At 35.1% G+C, this 16,655-nt stretch overlaps 1 protein-coding gene across 1 annotated transcript; it reads left to right on the top strand.

Moving 5' to 3' along the window:
• The first annotated feature begins 5,471 nt into the window (after positions 1-5,471).
• Positions 5,472-14,297, top strand: LOC144557861 (putative glucose-6-phosphate 1-epimerase). The gene is made up of 9 exons (XM_078306483.1): positions 5,472-5,736; positions 7,620-7,691; positions 8,359-8,415; positions 8,580-8,740; positions 9,010-9,150; positions 10,756-10,861; positions 10,972-11,071; positions 11,619-11,896; positions 14,032-14,297. The coding sequence occupies exons 1-8, from the start codon at positions 5,644-5,646 to the stop codon at positions 11,855-11,857; spliced, it is 969 nt and encodes a 322-aa protein (XP_078162609.1). The 5' UTR covers positions 5,472-5,643; the 3' UTR covers positions 11,858-11,896; positions 14,032-14,297.
• Positions 14,298-16,655: the final 2,358 nt, after the last annotated feature.

Here is a 16,655-nt window from a genome sequence, read left to right as displayed (position 1 = left end):
TTCTTACTAATCCGAGTTAGGTACTAGAAGTGTGAAAAGTTGGGTTTGGTTTGTTTATATTTCCTAATTTCGAGTGACAATTCAATTAACAGTAAATGAAAGCAATTAAAGGTTTTGGTTTTGAACAATGATAAAAGGCGCTCCCAGGGTTTCAGGTTTCATCCCAAACTTTGCCTTCTCTGGACCTATCATGCGACCCGTATGATGCGACTCGCATCATCTCTGATGCGGGTCGCTTGGCCCTCGAGCTGAGCTGACATGTGTTCGTATCTAAGTTGATTTCTTGTGCGAGGCTTCAACCTGTAGCTCTCACCTACTGGTATCTAACCTAAATTGATTGTCTGGTTTGCTAGAAGTATCCACAACCTTTCGATAATGGAAAGTTCACCTCTCGGCTACTATTGATCATAAATCTACTTCAAATACTAAATCTCAATTCCAATAAACATCAAGGCCAAATTACTAGAAGAGATGCTATAGACATCTAACAGTAGACAATCAAGAATCAATCAAGCAATCAAAATCAAGCAATCAATGAATACTCAAACAAAGAATCACACAAGTTCAAACTTAGATCAAAACAACATGCAACTCAAAGACAAAGTTTAGAGACTACATCCTAATCCTAGGAACTAAAGATCTACTCAAGCATGGTAAAAGAAAGCATAAAAGAGAGAGAGAATAGGCAGATCATGATGAAGCTCGAAGATCCAAGGTGGATTGGAGAGGATCTTGCAATCTTCTCTTCTCCTCTTCTTCAAGCAAGCTCCAATCTCTTTCTTCTCTCTTGATCTCTGCTCTCCAAGTGATCTGGAATCTAAAGGGGGAAAAAGCTCCTCAAATTCTGGCATAGGACCTCCTTATATAGGCAACGGGTCTGACTTGGGGCTTGTCAGGTTCAATTTGAATTGGGCGGCAACCCGTGATGCGACTCGCATCATCTGGTCTTCAAGTGAGGACTGAGGGTCGCATCGCAGGTCGCTTTGGGCTTTGATGCGACTCGCATCTTGGGTGATGCGCCTCGCATCTTGGGTGATGCGCCTCGCATCTTGGGTGATGCGCCTCGCATCTTGGGTGATGCGCCTCGCATAAGATCTTCCTGAAGTCTGCCATTTGCCTGATTTTGCCCTGATTTTGCCCGATTTCGCCTGATTCCTGCAAAGTAAGAACCAAAACATAGCAGTACCACATTTTATGGATATTCAATGTAAAAGGCACTATTTGTTGGTTCAAAACATAGATTTTTGTATGGAAACAAGTCGAAATAATAGGTCTAATAAGGTGATATCAGTTACCCATGCAATTGTTTAGTCTATATTCTGGAGACTTGTTGCATGGGTTACCCATGCAACTGTTTAGTCTAGAGTTTGGAGACTTGATGGGTATGAGATGAGTTGTTGCTGTTGGGTTTTTGACGATTCAAACTCATTGATTTAGCTTAAGGTGCAGAAAAAGTAAAACAAAATTTTTTACATCTACCTTAAGCTACGGATTAAATGAATCAGGAAGATCCATTTAATCATATTTACAAATCTACTCCATAATTGATTTTCTAAAGCTTTAAATCTATTTATCAATTAAATAGATTAATATAACATGTTTATACCTTGTTTCCAAATCACAGTTGGAATGCAGACCGAGCGAGAAGAGCTACACCAGGGAAGGAATCGACTCGGAGTATCACACGTGTGATACCTCTATCGGTTATCCACCAGGACTAACCGGAGAGCAGTTTATTTCTTCTGCCAGAAATACCGTAAACCGCGGAATTCTACAGAAACACTATTCATCGAAAAGGGACAGATTAAATATATTTAAGACTCCAAGTTATTCCGTTTCACTTAAAAGCAAAACAAGAAATACCGCAGAGTTTGTAAAAATATATTTTTCCGAATCTCGTAATAAACGAAACCGGGGAAGAGAGAAAAATCGATTAACGAAGTAATCAGATTAACACGTGAATTAGTAAGTTTTCTCTCTACCCTCACCCCTCTATTTATAGTGTTTTGAGGAGGTTCGCAAAAGACCGAAATACCCCTCAAAACAAATCTATTTACCAAAATACCTTGACACCTCATGCTTTAATATGTGAAATGACCAAAATACCCCTTCCACACTCTTCTCCATGCTTCTACACCCTAAGGTGTCATGCAAGGTGGCATAGGTGTGAAATGACCATTTTGCCCTTGGCCCACTAAGGCATGAATAGTAAAAGGCTTTGATTTTGGGCTTTGACTTTGGGCTTTTAATTTTAATTAAGGCTTTGATTATTTTTGGGCTTTTAAACCCATAATTCAAATCCATAATTAACAAATTAAAATCCAAATCAAATATATATAATTGTCATATACAATTATATTTCTTTTCGGTTGTTGTTCGGTAACTTTTATACAACGTAACGTGTACGTTTATAAATTAACCGTTGTTTCTGCTTGTCATTCTAAATGACATTTATAATTTAATTATATCACGTATAATTAATTATAACCATCTTAATATTAATTATAATCAATTTATAATTAATCAGTAAGATTCTCCGAGTAGCTCCTATATGGTGTGACCCAATAGGATCTGTGTTATGTTGGTAAATAGAGTTAAAACTGTTTTAACTTATATAATCATGAGTGGTATCTGGCAACACATCATGACCATCCAATTACATAGATGATGTTGTACCGTACAATATCACGATCCAGTAAACTATTTACTTGTGTCTGTTCTTCTGTCTCATAGCTATCAGATCAGTTTCAAGGTAGATGTGTGTCATCCTTGCTAACTGAATCTTTTCTTGATCTTGAGTAGATTATCAAATATAATTACTCTTGTAATTATACCGCATGCAGATAATCTAACTCTACCAAGGGGCCCAGTGATGCTATAGCTCGTATAGAGATACGAGGGACAAATAATATTATTGGCAGACTATCACTTCCTCAGCTAAGCTATACATATGGAAATGCTACCGTTATGACTGCTTTTTACGGACAACGGTGGATAACAATCACACATACACATTTCTCAGTGGGAACGATAAATATCTCATACTGTAGAACGTGACACTGAATGAAAACATAAATGACACGAACACAATTCTATTTAATGTCTCATTCGGGGTCTGTCAAATACCATGTTCCTAGAACATGTATCTATGTGATTAAATTATTAAAATGACATCTCGTGTCAAGTGGTTTGTAAAACTTAACCATCTTTTAATCCACATACTAACCTTATAGCGGTAATTAGTGTTCCTGCTAATTAGCTTGGTCAGTGACCTTTTAAGAGTATATATCATCTATATTATGGAGTTTCACAATTTCAGTCATGAACTCGAAATGATCCATAAATGCAATAATACTCAAGGCAACAAAATGATATAAACATTCAATTCATGAACAAAGCTTTACGATAATTTATCGTATTATTGACTTCTACATTATTACAAACTAACAGTTGCATGAACATTCACTAAAATATATTTTCTTTCTTTGCTGGCGGGTCACGGGTCATCAAATATTTGTTGCATGGGTAAATAAGAGACAGTTGCATGGGTAACCATCAAACTTGTTGCATGGGTTATAGTTGCATGTGACTACCCATGCAACAAGTTTAACTGTGTCAAAAATGCCAATATTTCTTGCATGGACACTACTTACCCATGCAACAAATATTTTTATCCTTGCAAAAAAATCTAGATTCTAGTAGTGGAAGCGATTGGATGGACAGAGGAGAGAGAAGCGGGAGGGGGGGTCCGAAGTCTTGGATGGACGGAGAAGAGAGAAGAAAGCTTGAAGAGAACAAGTGAAGCCCGATGTAAATAATCGAAAGAGATGGGGGAGAAAAAGCGAAATAAATTTCATTGTAGATGACAGGAAATGAAGGGAGTGCCTCAGGGGACGAAATGAAGGTAGTGTTCGGCTTAAATTTTAAGCTCCACTAAGAAAGATGTGTTTGGTAAGAGAAATTTAAGAAAATGAGTCTTTAGCTTTCTTAAGGAGGCTCGATTGCTTAAACTATGAAGAATTACGGTTTAAAAATTAGGGCAAGCTTAAGAAAGTGAGCAAAAGGAAGCTTAAGAAAGTGATTTTAAGCTTTGCAAATGAGTAAGTGTTTGGCAACCTTAAGACTTCTTAGTTCCCTAAAGAGCTCTGAGAAAGGCGTGCTGAACACTACCGAAGAGATCATAGCAGAGATAATGTCTCGTTAATCTTGAGTGAGATTTGCGGTTCCTGATTGAGAGCAAATGGAAACAAGAAATTTTGGGTGCATTTAGTATTTTAGTTAGATTCAAATTATTAAAAATACTGAAAATTTATTATTTAAAAGAAAATCATAGTATAATAAAATAATTTTTTTATTACTATTTTTATGTAGTATTTTAATTAAAATTATTAATAATACTAATAAAATTTTATTAAAAGAGGAATTGATAATATTGATGACGAATGCAAAGCAGCTATTTTTCTGAATTATTTACCGCAAACATGTTTTTATGTGTTTTTGATAGGTTTTGGAGTAAGTTGCGAAAATAGAGCAAAAGTGTCGAATTTAGGCAATTTCCGAAGATGGCATCTAAACCAGGCATTCCATGGAGTATGCAAACACCTCACATTAAGTGCACAATATGCAAAATGACAAAATATCAAGAAAACATAAAATGCACACAAATTCATACCTAACCGAGCTAGTTTATGAGCTAGGCTCCAGTTTGAACTGATCTAATATAAACCGAACCACTAACGAGCTAGTTCATTAACAACTCAATCTAGTAGCGAACAAACTATTAGTGAACGAGTTAGATGCCAATATCGAACCACGAACTTTTTTGCCACACCTACCAGTGAATCGAAATTTTTATTAATAGGAAATTATTTAAATAAATATTTATAATGGAGAACGGATTTGAGTTTTTTCGAGATATAGGGAAAATGTGATAGTTTATAACGTCATCTGGACGTTATAGACCATCACGGTCAAGAACAGCCTGTTTCGGCCTCTTTCTCTGCTAGAAACAGACTCTATTTTAATAGAAATTGACACTGTTTTGGCTAGGAACTAGCAGGAAGTGGTACTCTTCCTGACTGTGATAGTCTATAACGTCTAGATGATATTATAAACTATCATGTTTTTTCTATATCTCGAAAAAACTCAGCTTCATTATCGATATTTAATTAATTAATTTTCTATTAATAAAAATTTCGGTACGAGTGGATATTATCTGTATGAACAGTACTTTAATGGCGCTTTTTTTTTCAAGTTTGTTATTTCAAAATTGAGAGTCCAGATTTTCGCGAATTTCTGATCACATAAAAAATTTGAACTAAGAATGAACTAGGTCCTTCCATTGGAAGACTGGGTCAAAGACATTAATTATATGTTGACGTGGATGCAGGATGGAAACGGAGACATCCTGTTCTGTCAAAACTGGAGAGGATCTCTCAAGATACATTAAATAACAAGTTGCTTGGTCGGGAGGACCTTTCGGTTCTCTCTCCGATCTCTCCTTCTGGAGAGGATCTCCTGTCGTTTCTTCTCTCTCACTAATAGCTGTGCTTTGTTTCTAACACTATAAATTCGAGGAGGGGTGAGAGAGACGGGCAAACCTCGAACCTTGAGCTAGGGTTTGGTTATGGGATTGGCGTTTCCATGGAAGAAGGAAAGCCATCGGTAGAGCGCATCAAGGGACCCAACGGAGTGGAGAAGATCTTGCTGCGTGAGATTAGAGGAGTTTCTATCGAGGTCTGAATTGTTTCATTTCTCCTGAATTTTATAAATTTGTAATGCTAGTTGAATTTATTGTTCTTTGTTCATCCATCTCTGCACGAACTGAATCTAAATTGGAAAAGAAAACATAGTTCGAGCAACCTCCCTTAGGTCAGGGAACTGGATGAATCTCTTACTGGTTCGGCACTAACTGATCTGGCAAGGGATGTTTCTTGTTATGTTCTAAATGAACGAAGCATTACTGCGATTACTGTAATGCTTGATCAGTAATATTTCTCTTTTTATTGTTCTATGACTATCAAAACTGAAAGCAATTGCCGATGTTAAGGGTTTCTGTTCGTGGATATGTGTTTGGCGAGCCTTCCTTATTTACTAAAAAAGAAAGTTTTTCTATTGCCAGAATCATAAATCAGCAATGGTTTGCTTGTTGGTATCTAATCTAATGTGATTGATCTACACTTTTTAGCTTTTTCTCATTTCATTTTTTCTCATTTATGTTTGGTGATTTTAATGCAACTGTGTAAAAAGGAATGTTTTATCTCAATTTTGTTGTCCAAATTTTCTTTTTGGCATATATTAGATAACTTGAACTCTTTTTGGTAACTATCTTCTTCTTTTTGCACATTTTGTTTCATCTGGTCAGTTTATTGTACTTCATCTCAAAATTCATTATCTAATCTTTTGAAGCTGCGGAAAAAGCATTCATATTTGTTTTTTTTCCAATATTTTTTTCTGTAAAAGTAAAAAAAAAAAATTTTAATTACCAATCTGTCTTACTTATTCTGTTGCAGTAAAATATAATTATTTTCATAATGCAGTAATAGATGGTCATGACTTAGTAATGGGTTTCCACCTTCCCACTACGAAGCTGGTCAAAAGTTCATGGCTTGGTCATGAGCTCTTTATTTTCCTCAGAAAAAAACAAACAGAATAGAAAAAAAAGGAGAAAGAAAGGTGGGGACCGCGCATGTGGTTTGCCTAGCTGGATTGGCTTGGTCTTACACTGATCCACATAGATATATGATGTTGACCATATTTTATTAAGCTGACCATGGTCTTCTGAACAACAAGTGATACTTTATTTTTGCTATTGTAGTTAGTTGTTCTTTTGTCCTTCTTCTTTATTTCTCCATTTATGAACAGTACCAAAAAGCAAGCATGCTTGGTATCTTTGTTGAGTATTTAGTGTAGCAACAAATGCAAGCTAGTGCAAAATATATCTTATTTATTGAGATGGGCGGAATTTTCATTAGACGTCTAAACTTATGCAACTAGGTGTTGTGTGTTTTCATTTGCGGTTTACTTTAAGAGCCCAAGTATGAAAACTGTGGTGTGGTGGATACAGAAAAATGGAAGTGTTAAGAATTGGGAGGGTATAAGTGCAATTTCCATTCACTAGTATAAATAGAATGCAATTAGCCAACATCAATTAATAAAACATGTAGTCAAGAAATCACAGAAACAGACTGATAAACACATGTGGTATTCGATGTAGCACTTGTTTAAGGGCCCAAGTACTAATACTGTGGTGTGGTGGATACAGAAAAATGGAAGTGTTAAGAATTGGGAGGGTAAATGTGCAATTTCCATTCACTAGTGTAAATAGAATGCAATTAGCCAACATCAATTAATAAACATTTACTCAATAAATCACAGAAACAGACTGGTAAACACATGTGGTATTCGATATAGCAATATGTTCCTTGAATTGAATTGAATTTACGAAACATCTGTAATCCAGCCATAATAACAGAACTTGGATTATATTTGCAACTCTTTGTTAGTTCTTGTCATTTGCATTCTTCTTTGAGAGCTCATATACGAATACACTTGTGGAATAACAGAAACATCTGAATGATTATTATTTATTCATGGATTTTCTCTGTTGCAAATGGCAGGTTTCTCTGTATGGAGGTCAAGTAATCTCTTGGAAAAATCTCTCAGAAGAGCTACTTTTTGTCAGCAGTAAAGTAAGTTTTTTGTTCAGAATATAATTTTGATGTTAATCTGTTCATTGATTTTGTTTATGTAATTTTTAAGTGCTGGGATCTATTGACGATTTATCTGTTTTGACAAAACAAATCTTTACAAACAAAATCAAACTACAAACAGTCATTTAGGCATTATCTATACAGAAAATGTACAACAGCAGCAGCAGCAGCAGCAGCAACAACAACAACAACAACAACCAAGCCTTTAGTCCCAAACAAGTTGGGGTAGGCTAGAAATGAGACCCAATCGATACAGAAAATGTACCATGCATGTAAAAGATGATGAGCTTTGGTGAATGTTTTACCATTTATTGGATGGTTTTATTACTTTTAGTCTGAATTTCACAAGATACGATATCAATGCTCCTCCATTTATAAACTCTGATAGACAGGCTATCTAGATGACTAAGCACATCCAAGCACTTGTTTTTAGTTTTCTACATTTGTTGGATTAATTTGGGAAATATCGTAAAAAATGTCAAATAAATCCATTGGCAAGGGATCTCATCTCCTTTTTATCGTGAACATGCTAATATACTTCCATGTTTTTTTTTTTCAAATATTAATTGTTGCATAGCCAACCAACAACTAATATACTTAATGTTGTCTCTAACACTTAATCTTTGTTTTCTTTCTTTTATTCAAGGCTGGTTTCAAACCACCAAAACCAATCCGAGGTGGTATACAAATATGTTTTCCTCAAGTAAGCTTTTAGTTCTTATAATTTGCACTCCTCACTCTCTCTCTCTCTCTCACACACACACACATGCACGCGCGCACACACGTGTGCACGTGCAAACATTTACATAGAGGTACATGTGCACACACACAAAACTTATAAATAGCCCATTTTTCTGGAAAATCTAGGTTGGAATTCATGGCATGTCAGAGCAACAGGGATTTGCAAGGACCCATTTGTGGGTAATTGAGGAAAACGCCCCTGCTTTTCCAACCAAAACTGCAATCAAGAGTTTTGTTGACCTAATTTTGAAGCCTTCTGAAGAAGAACTGAAGAATTGGCCTCACAGGTTTTCTTCTTCTTATTTTCTTTCCTATTGCTATAGCAAGGGACAACTTGCCTTTATTATTTTCTTTGCTTGTTGTCCTGTACTATGAGGTCCATGTTGACTGGTTGATCATCGCTAGCATTTAAAAAAGCTGGTAAAAGCCCCTCCTTGGTATAAGCACTAGTATCTCCTTCTGTTTAGTGATTATCATTGTCTTACTGTTTTATTATTATTATTTTTTTGGTTATTTTTAGTCTTATAGTGTCATATTTGATTCTCTGTGTCTACAGGTGTGAATTTAGGTTAAGGATAGCTCTCTCACCTGGAGGTGAGTTGATCCTCACTTCTCGCGTAAGAAATACGAGCACTGATGGGAAAGCACTATCATTTTCTTTTGCATATCTTACTTACTTTCGAGTATCCGACATCAGGTCTGTGATTTCTTTTCCTTTGAATACTATTTTTTTTTTGTTATATTAAGTTTCATAAGAAAGAAATACCACGCTGCTGTACGGTGAGGCGTCCCCCCCCCCCCCCCCCCGGACTTCATCCCTAGTAAATTCAATTTGTTCTTTTCAGACACTTCTTTGGCTTTTAAATAAAAAATGAGCATTTTCCTTTGTAAAACCAAGCTGGAAACATTAGATTAAAATGGGAATAAAAATAAATGGCCTATAAATTATTCACTGTTGCTAGGAGAATTATTAGAATTATTAAGTTGATGTCTTTATCTCATTAGAGTTTGGCACATATATATATGAGAAGGGATCCACTTGCATCTTTTTTTTTATGACACCGGATTACACTCTACATTTCCAAAGTCCAAACAGTTGATCTAAACCGTTCAACATGATAGATATATTAAAATGTGCTTGCTAATCAAATTTTACATTTTTTTGAATATTTTTACTATTGATTAAGATGGGTAAAAAAATTCAATGGTCTGAAAACGACATTTTTGTAAAATACTTAATAAATAGTAAAAAAATTAAAAAAAATGTAAAATTTGATCTGCAAGTACATTTTAATATTTCCATCATGTTGAACATATTGGATCGACTATTTGGACTTTGAAAACTTTGAAAATATAAGGTGTAATTCAGTGTCACCCTTTTTAAAAGGGTGTAAGTGGATCCCTCCTCTCTCTCTCTCTCTCTCTCTATATATATATATATAAAGAAAATTTACCTTGTAGTGTTACTCATAACAAGAATGGCAGGTTTGTTTTGGAGAAGCAATAACTACACCCTTATCTACACTTCTTACATGCATCCCATATATGTTGATACTCCTTTCTGAAAAAGTGTTTAACTTGACTTCCTAATGATCATAAAAAAAAGACAAGTGATAAACACTTTGCATATTAGTATCAAGCACATGTGAATTGAGATATGAACAATTTGCATGTTAAGTGTAAATACTTTGGGGTGCAGATAAAGGGTGTAGAACATGAAATGGCAGAACTGTATTTCTCATCTTTATTTTTAAGGGGAACTTGATATGTATAATCTTTACATAAACCTTTATCATTTTCTCCAAGAAATGTCTTGCAACAAAAACAATAAGGGAAAAATAATTTAGGTGCCTATAATGTATGTATATGTAAATGTGTGTGTGGTGCTTGAGCAGCTTTAATTTCACTAATATTTGTCTCTCCCCTGTCTGTGTGATTTTACAGAACTAAAGGGCTTGTTGGAAGTTTTTTTTTCATTTTTGTCCCTTTTTTCTACCTTTGAAGTTTGTGTGATTTTATTTTCTCTAATACGATATTGCCAAGGAACACTTTCTTGAGCTTGTTTAATGTTTGAATGTGGTTGTATGGGCGGGTCATAATTTTCTGAAACCAAAGCTAAAGATACAATTTTGTGAAACCAAATTCGGACTATTTTAGTATTTTTTTTATATTATTTACATTCAGTGAAGGTTGCGAAGGAAACATAAAATTATCTTGTACCAAAAGGAGATATTTATTTCATAATTTGATTGAGAAAAATGGGGACAAGTTTTGAGGATTCATTGGAGATTTAAATTTGCAGTGAAGTGCGAGTAGAAGGACTTGAGACATTAGATTTCCTAGACTTTCTGAAGGGAAGAGATAATCGCTTTACTGAGCAAGGGGATGCCATTGTGTTTGAATCTGAGGTATGTTAAGGTTTTAAGTCAACGGTTTACATCATCTAGTTTCATAATAATAGAATGTACTACTATTTGAACCGGTAACAGTATTTTCTCTCTTTTTTTGGTTGATTAAGGTGGATAAGGTATATCTGGGTGCACCTCCAAAGATAGCAATCATTGACCATGAAAAGAAAAGAACATTTGTGTTAGCCAAAGATGGACTTCCAGATATTGGTACCTCTCACTTTCTCTCTAGCACACTAACACCCACAGAAACATTTGCGTTAGCCAAAGATGGACTTTCAGATATTTTTTGGCCTGACTTGTTTATGCAAGTTATTTTGTTTGTTTACATACACATACACATACACATCTAATATAGTTTTTTTAATTAACCCTTGATCACACTAATGCCTAACGACCCTGAAAATAAGTACATAAACAATAGATCCACCAAAACTGAATATTCATAGATCTGGCTCAGTAATCGCTCCTTCCCTCTTTCTATTTTTTTGGAAATTCTTGGCAGCTGTTCCCAACCCCTCCCTCCTCTCTCCTTGCTCACTTGCTCAAAAGAGATTAGAGAACTAAATGTGTCCAAACAGGATAAATTTCAAATAATAAGATTTCCTTAAATTAAATAATAAAAACCCAAGATTGTTATTGTAAGAAAATCTTGAGGCAACAATCGTGAAATTGACAATACTTGTCATGGTTTCACTCTACAAAAAAGTAAATCGACAAGAACAATGAGTAATTTCACTTTATATTGAAATTGCAGTGGTGTGGAACCCATGGGACAAGAAGGCAAAGGCAATACCAGACTTGGGAGATGAAGAATACAAGCACATGCTGTGCGTGGGGGCTGCAGCAGTGGAGAAACCAATTACTCTGAAGTCGGGAGAAGAATGGACAGGTCGACAAGAGATGTCTGCTGTCCCATCCAGTTACTGCAGCGGCCAGCTCGACCCAGCAAAGGTTATCCAAATGTCAATTGAAGCCACCAGTAGCAACAGTTGACCTTTCCCCCCCTTTTGGCAATTCTGCCATCCTGTACAGGTATAATGCAACCTCTCTCTCTCTCTCTCTCTCTCTGAAAAAATTGGCAGAGGCTCCAATGTTCTCTCTCATTGTACCTTGGCAATGGCTGCCAAGTAATGAATTTGTATTAAAACTAAAACATTAATTACATCAATCGCCATTCATAACAAACATCACATACAACATCTCATACATCCTATCTAAACATCCAACAACAACACACATCTAAATAACAACATGAACTACAAACAGCAACAATAATGATCAATATATCTATCTAGAGACACATGGTGAGCATGAAGTAACCTATCAGAAATTTCAAATCCATAATTGCCAACTAATTGCAGCTTTAAATCCCGCATAGCCTTTACTAGCAGTTTCCATGACCTGCAATAACAACAATCACAACACAACATAAGTGGCAGCACAAACCATCTTATCCACATCCACATCAACATCATCTCTTTTTTTTTAATACTTTTCTTGACTGGCAAAAACCTCTCCCGCCTATGATTTTGGTGTGGTGTGCCTAGAGGTGGAGCTGTAGCTCAAGAGCGTGGAGGGGCATAAGAAGAGGAGTGGAGAGGGGCAAATGGATGTGGTGGCGGGTTGGGGTCACTCACTCTTGCTCTCTCCCAATGAGATAACCCCCCCCCCCCCCCCCCCCCCCCCTCCCCGCCGTCTCCTCGAAGGGCACCTGGTAGTTTACAGATGTTATATGCAGGAGCAGTTTTGTATGTGCCCTTAGGAAGCCTCAAATAGGATATACCCTAGAAACCTAAAAAAATTATTGGGTGTGCTACCACATTTTAGTAATTATCGAATATATCAGCATAGGACAACAAAACTTGTGTCAATAACCCTCCAGTATATATTTTGCACAGATGTGATTCCAAAGTGCTGCCTCGTGTTCCTTGCATATGCCTTATTTTGCAGGGGTATTCATGATCTGGTCAGCCAACATATTGTCACAACTGACCCACACTTACTCGACCAACTGTTGAAATAAGGTTTAAATAAAGAAAAAGGAAACTAATTTGATTGTAACCGAGTGTTTTTTATATATTGGTTGTATGAAATGATGTGCTTAGGGGGTTAGCTGGGGTCAAGATAGGGACGTGAGAGGTATAATCTGATATTATAGGAGTAGGACAGGTACTGAGTTAAAAAAAAAAAAAATTTGTCTGTGGACTGGTACCAGCTGTTTGGTACCAAGTTTCCACATAACTCTGATTTCTAATAGAAATCGGCGGGTATACCCAATTTAAAAAAAAAATGATCACAACTGCTTAGTTGAACAAAACTGAATCGTTCCATAACTTTCTGGGTTCATAAAAACTCGGAGCCCGAGTTCTTTTCTGTCTGTTTGGCTTGACTTTGTTTCAGCTTTAGCTTAACTGGGAATAATACTAGGGTTTTAGACAAAAAGTTGTCAATATTTAGAAGACTTTTGTTTCCATCACACTAAAGTGAATTGCTTCCTGGAGAATGATTTCTGCCCTCTTTATTACGCTTCAAAATGCCTTGTTTGCTTCAGTATACCTCTAATAGAGTATTGAACTTTCTGATTAACCCTTCACCTTTCTTAGGTAAATATTTTCCTAAGTGGCTTGCTATTTCTGGCTATGATTCAGTTACAGTCATAATGAGACCAGTTTAACGAAAAAAAGAAAATTATATAATCAAAATGTGCATCAGTTTGAAGTCGCTTCCATTACAAATTTGCACCAATCCAAATTATATTAAAAGATCTGTGGCAAAGTAGTGTTTTTTTAAATTAATTAGGGTCTAGAGGGAAACTGACTTATCTGAAGTAATGCAAGATTGTTAGGCATTTAATGGATTATACAGCTTTCCATCACAACCTTATTTAACTTTTGGTTGGAATTTCAAAGACAAGTTCGCTGTTAGTTTTAAGTACGAGACATGTTGGGATATTTATCTGCAACAAACCCAAAATAGTTGCTTTAATTTTGAAAATGCCCTGGGAGTTATGGCCTATGGGGCAAATCGGTTTTTATTTTCAGAAGTTGTACCAGCTAGATATATTGTATTGGTGAAGTTGCTTTATCCCTGGATACCAGTTTTAGTTTAGTCAACTCTGGAAAATAAAATTGTTGATGTTAGCTCTTGCACATCTCTTTTGTTTGCAGGTATGGTTGAACCCAAGTGAACTCCATTAATTTGGAAATGCGGTTCTCTCCATCTTCTCTTGGCGCTATTTTTCTTCTTTTTTGAAACTTTATCCTGCTGGTTTTTTCAGAAGCAGAGCTAAACACTTGAACTTGGTAATAAGGGCACCTTGTTTTTTTGAATGGTGTAATACCAAATATGTTTTTCACCTGTGAATGTTGCTGTGTTTATGTTTCCTACTCGTAAACTTAGTACTTGAATTGGAATTGTCATACCATCTTTTTTTTTTATTTTGATTCTTGAATTTTGAAATTTCCATAACGGACTAGAGAGAGAGAGACCACTTCGATATTTTCCATTCTCTTCTCAAATTCTATTATCATGAATTCTTTTGTAATGGCCACTTCATGTCTAATCTTAAGACATTTGTTTCTTACAAGTGCTGCATTGGAATAGTTTTTTTTTTTTTTTTTAAATTTAAATTTTGTTATCACGTAGGGGAATTTGATGTACGACCAGCAGAAACCTCAAAATTACGTATATTCTAAAATTCATAAAAAAATGTCCACTTTTAATTGGTCAATTTTTGAGGGCAGATGGTTTATTTCTCTACTTATGACTTATGCATAACGGTATTAGGCACTCGTTTGTGATGCACAAACAAGCGTATATCTAAATAAACTGTGTCTTTGCAAGCTGATCAATTAGAAGATTGAATATTTTGCTCATACTATATTTTTCTTTTAATAAAGGATAAATGAGAACTTTATAAATCAAATGCGAGTTTTAATAGAAAAAAGTGATAGATCAGGTAAATTTGGGACTTTCTAAAATTTAGATGAATATAAAATATGATATTATGAATTTGAACATGAGAAATACATAATTTCGAAAACTTTGAAGGATATACATGAATTTTTTCCTAAACTTTCATTAAGAGTAAGGCATTAATTTAGATAGATTATAAGAAAATATTTGATAGAGATGTTTAAGAACAGGAAGCCGAAAAATGGTATACCAAATATTTGGGACCGGACCTATTCTGGACCCCGCGTAGTATCCGATTTTATACATACAAGTTATGGTATTTATTTGTGTATTTCAAACTATTACATCCAAAGAGTTCATCACGTAGTATACGATTCAGACCCAATTCCACTTTGAGAATAAAAAGCATACGGATCAAAATTTGAAACCGGACATTTTTAAGAGTAAAAACCTAATATAGCAGTTTTGAATTCTATCTGTTAGGATAGCACCTCTAATTAATTTAAGCATAAATTATATTTTGGATTTACCGATTTTGAATTTCACTTGTGTTCAAATGGGCGTAATTTGGCGTATAATCAACTCTGATGATGAATCTTCTTCTTCTTCAAAAAAAAAAAAAATCACATTAAAATGACAAGTGTAACAATGATTGTACACTGCCGGTTGTGAATTTATGCAAGGAGCTATTCTCCCTTTAGAGGGATTTGTAAAGTCCGAGACCAATAAATCACAAAAGGGTCGTTTGCATGAACAAACCTTAATTATGCTTCTTTATTGTGATTTGTGAAGAAATTCAGAGAATAGTTGGATTATTTCAATATAGTCTCCTCTCCTAGTCCATTTCATAAATGATAGAAATACATAACTGTTTTAAGCATTAAATCATAAAGCGACTTCATAACACTTGCACAATTAATTAGAGGTAGCACCAAAGACCTGATACCCAATGATAATCCGATCCTTCTGATTATCATCTTTGTAGTTGCAAAACCTGTTTCAGTGGGACAATAAATTCTAAGTTTCATGAAAGTGCATGTGAACATATTTGTTATGAAAATGAACAAGATCAACAATTTTGATTCGTTATTTGAGTTTCAAATTTCAAAACATAGATTGGTACTTATGCATTATGTCGTACCCACTAATATTGATCTCTAATTTCTCCTTTTCAAGTATAATTCAGATGCCGACTATATTACAAAAGAAAATATTGTGGTATTTTATTGTATAAAATAATTGAGACATTGAAACATTCTTCATGGTAGGTACGTATTTATAGTATGTGTGTGCGTTGTGTGTAAAGAAGTGGGCTTTACGCCACTTATATTCAGCAAACCAGCATCCCTTCCTAATAAAACAACATCTAAATCCACAGATCTAGTCTTAGAACTAACTATATATTCACAAATCTCAGTAATCTATACAATTCATATTAGTATCAAAATCAGCCAAACAATATCAACAATCAAAGCATCACTAACAACTCAAAATATAATCTGACGAGAACCATTTTGATCTAGTGGCAAAGACAATATATTTTCTGTATGCATACTTGAAATCTAAATGAGGAGCTACAATAGTAATTAAATAGTTGGGTGAATTGAGCCGCGAGCTTAGTGTAGTGGCAGGATTTCTCGTCTCTCTACTGGGAGACACATGTTAAATTCTTGGGAATAACGTCTAAAAGATGTTGAACTGACTAGGGCTCTTTAATTAAAAAAAATAGTTGGGTAACTTAACTACTAACATTTACTATTGTTAAAAGTCTAGTGATGTATTTAAGTAGAATGGAGGAAGGTCAATTGACCCTTGATTTTTTTTTTTTTTTATCAGTGTATGATTTTCTATATAATTTAGTGTAAAATATTATGGT

The sequence above is a fragment of the Carex rostrata genome, chromosome 8, assembly GCF_964058835.1.
Source record: "Carex rostrata chromosome 8, lpCarRost1.2, whole genome shotgun sequence".
NCBI lineage: Eukaryota > Viridiplantae > Streptophyta > Magnoliopsida > Poales > Cyperaceae > Carex > Carex rostrata.
This window is presented reverse-complemented; position numbering and strand designations above follow the sequence as displayed.

What these genes read in the sequence shown, in the direction of transcription:
- LOC144557861 (XM_078306483.1), top strand. Translation starts at nt 5,644, where the DNA reads ATGGAAGAAGGAAAGCCATCGGTAGAGCGCATCAAGGGACCCAACGGA. An exon ending in CTGAAGAATTGGCCTCACAG is followed by an intron (nt 8,741 to 9,009) that starts GTTTTCTTCTTC and finishes CTGTGTCTACAG; the next exon opens with GTGTGAATTTAGGTTAAGGA. An exon ending in CCATTGTGTTTGAATCTGAG is followed by an intron (nt 10,862 to 10,971) that starts GTATGTTAAGGT and finishes TGGTTGATTAAG; the next exon opens with GTGGATAAGGTATATCTGGG.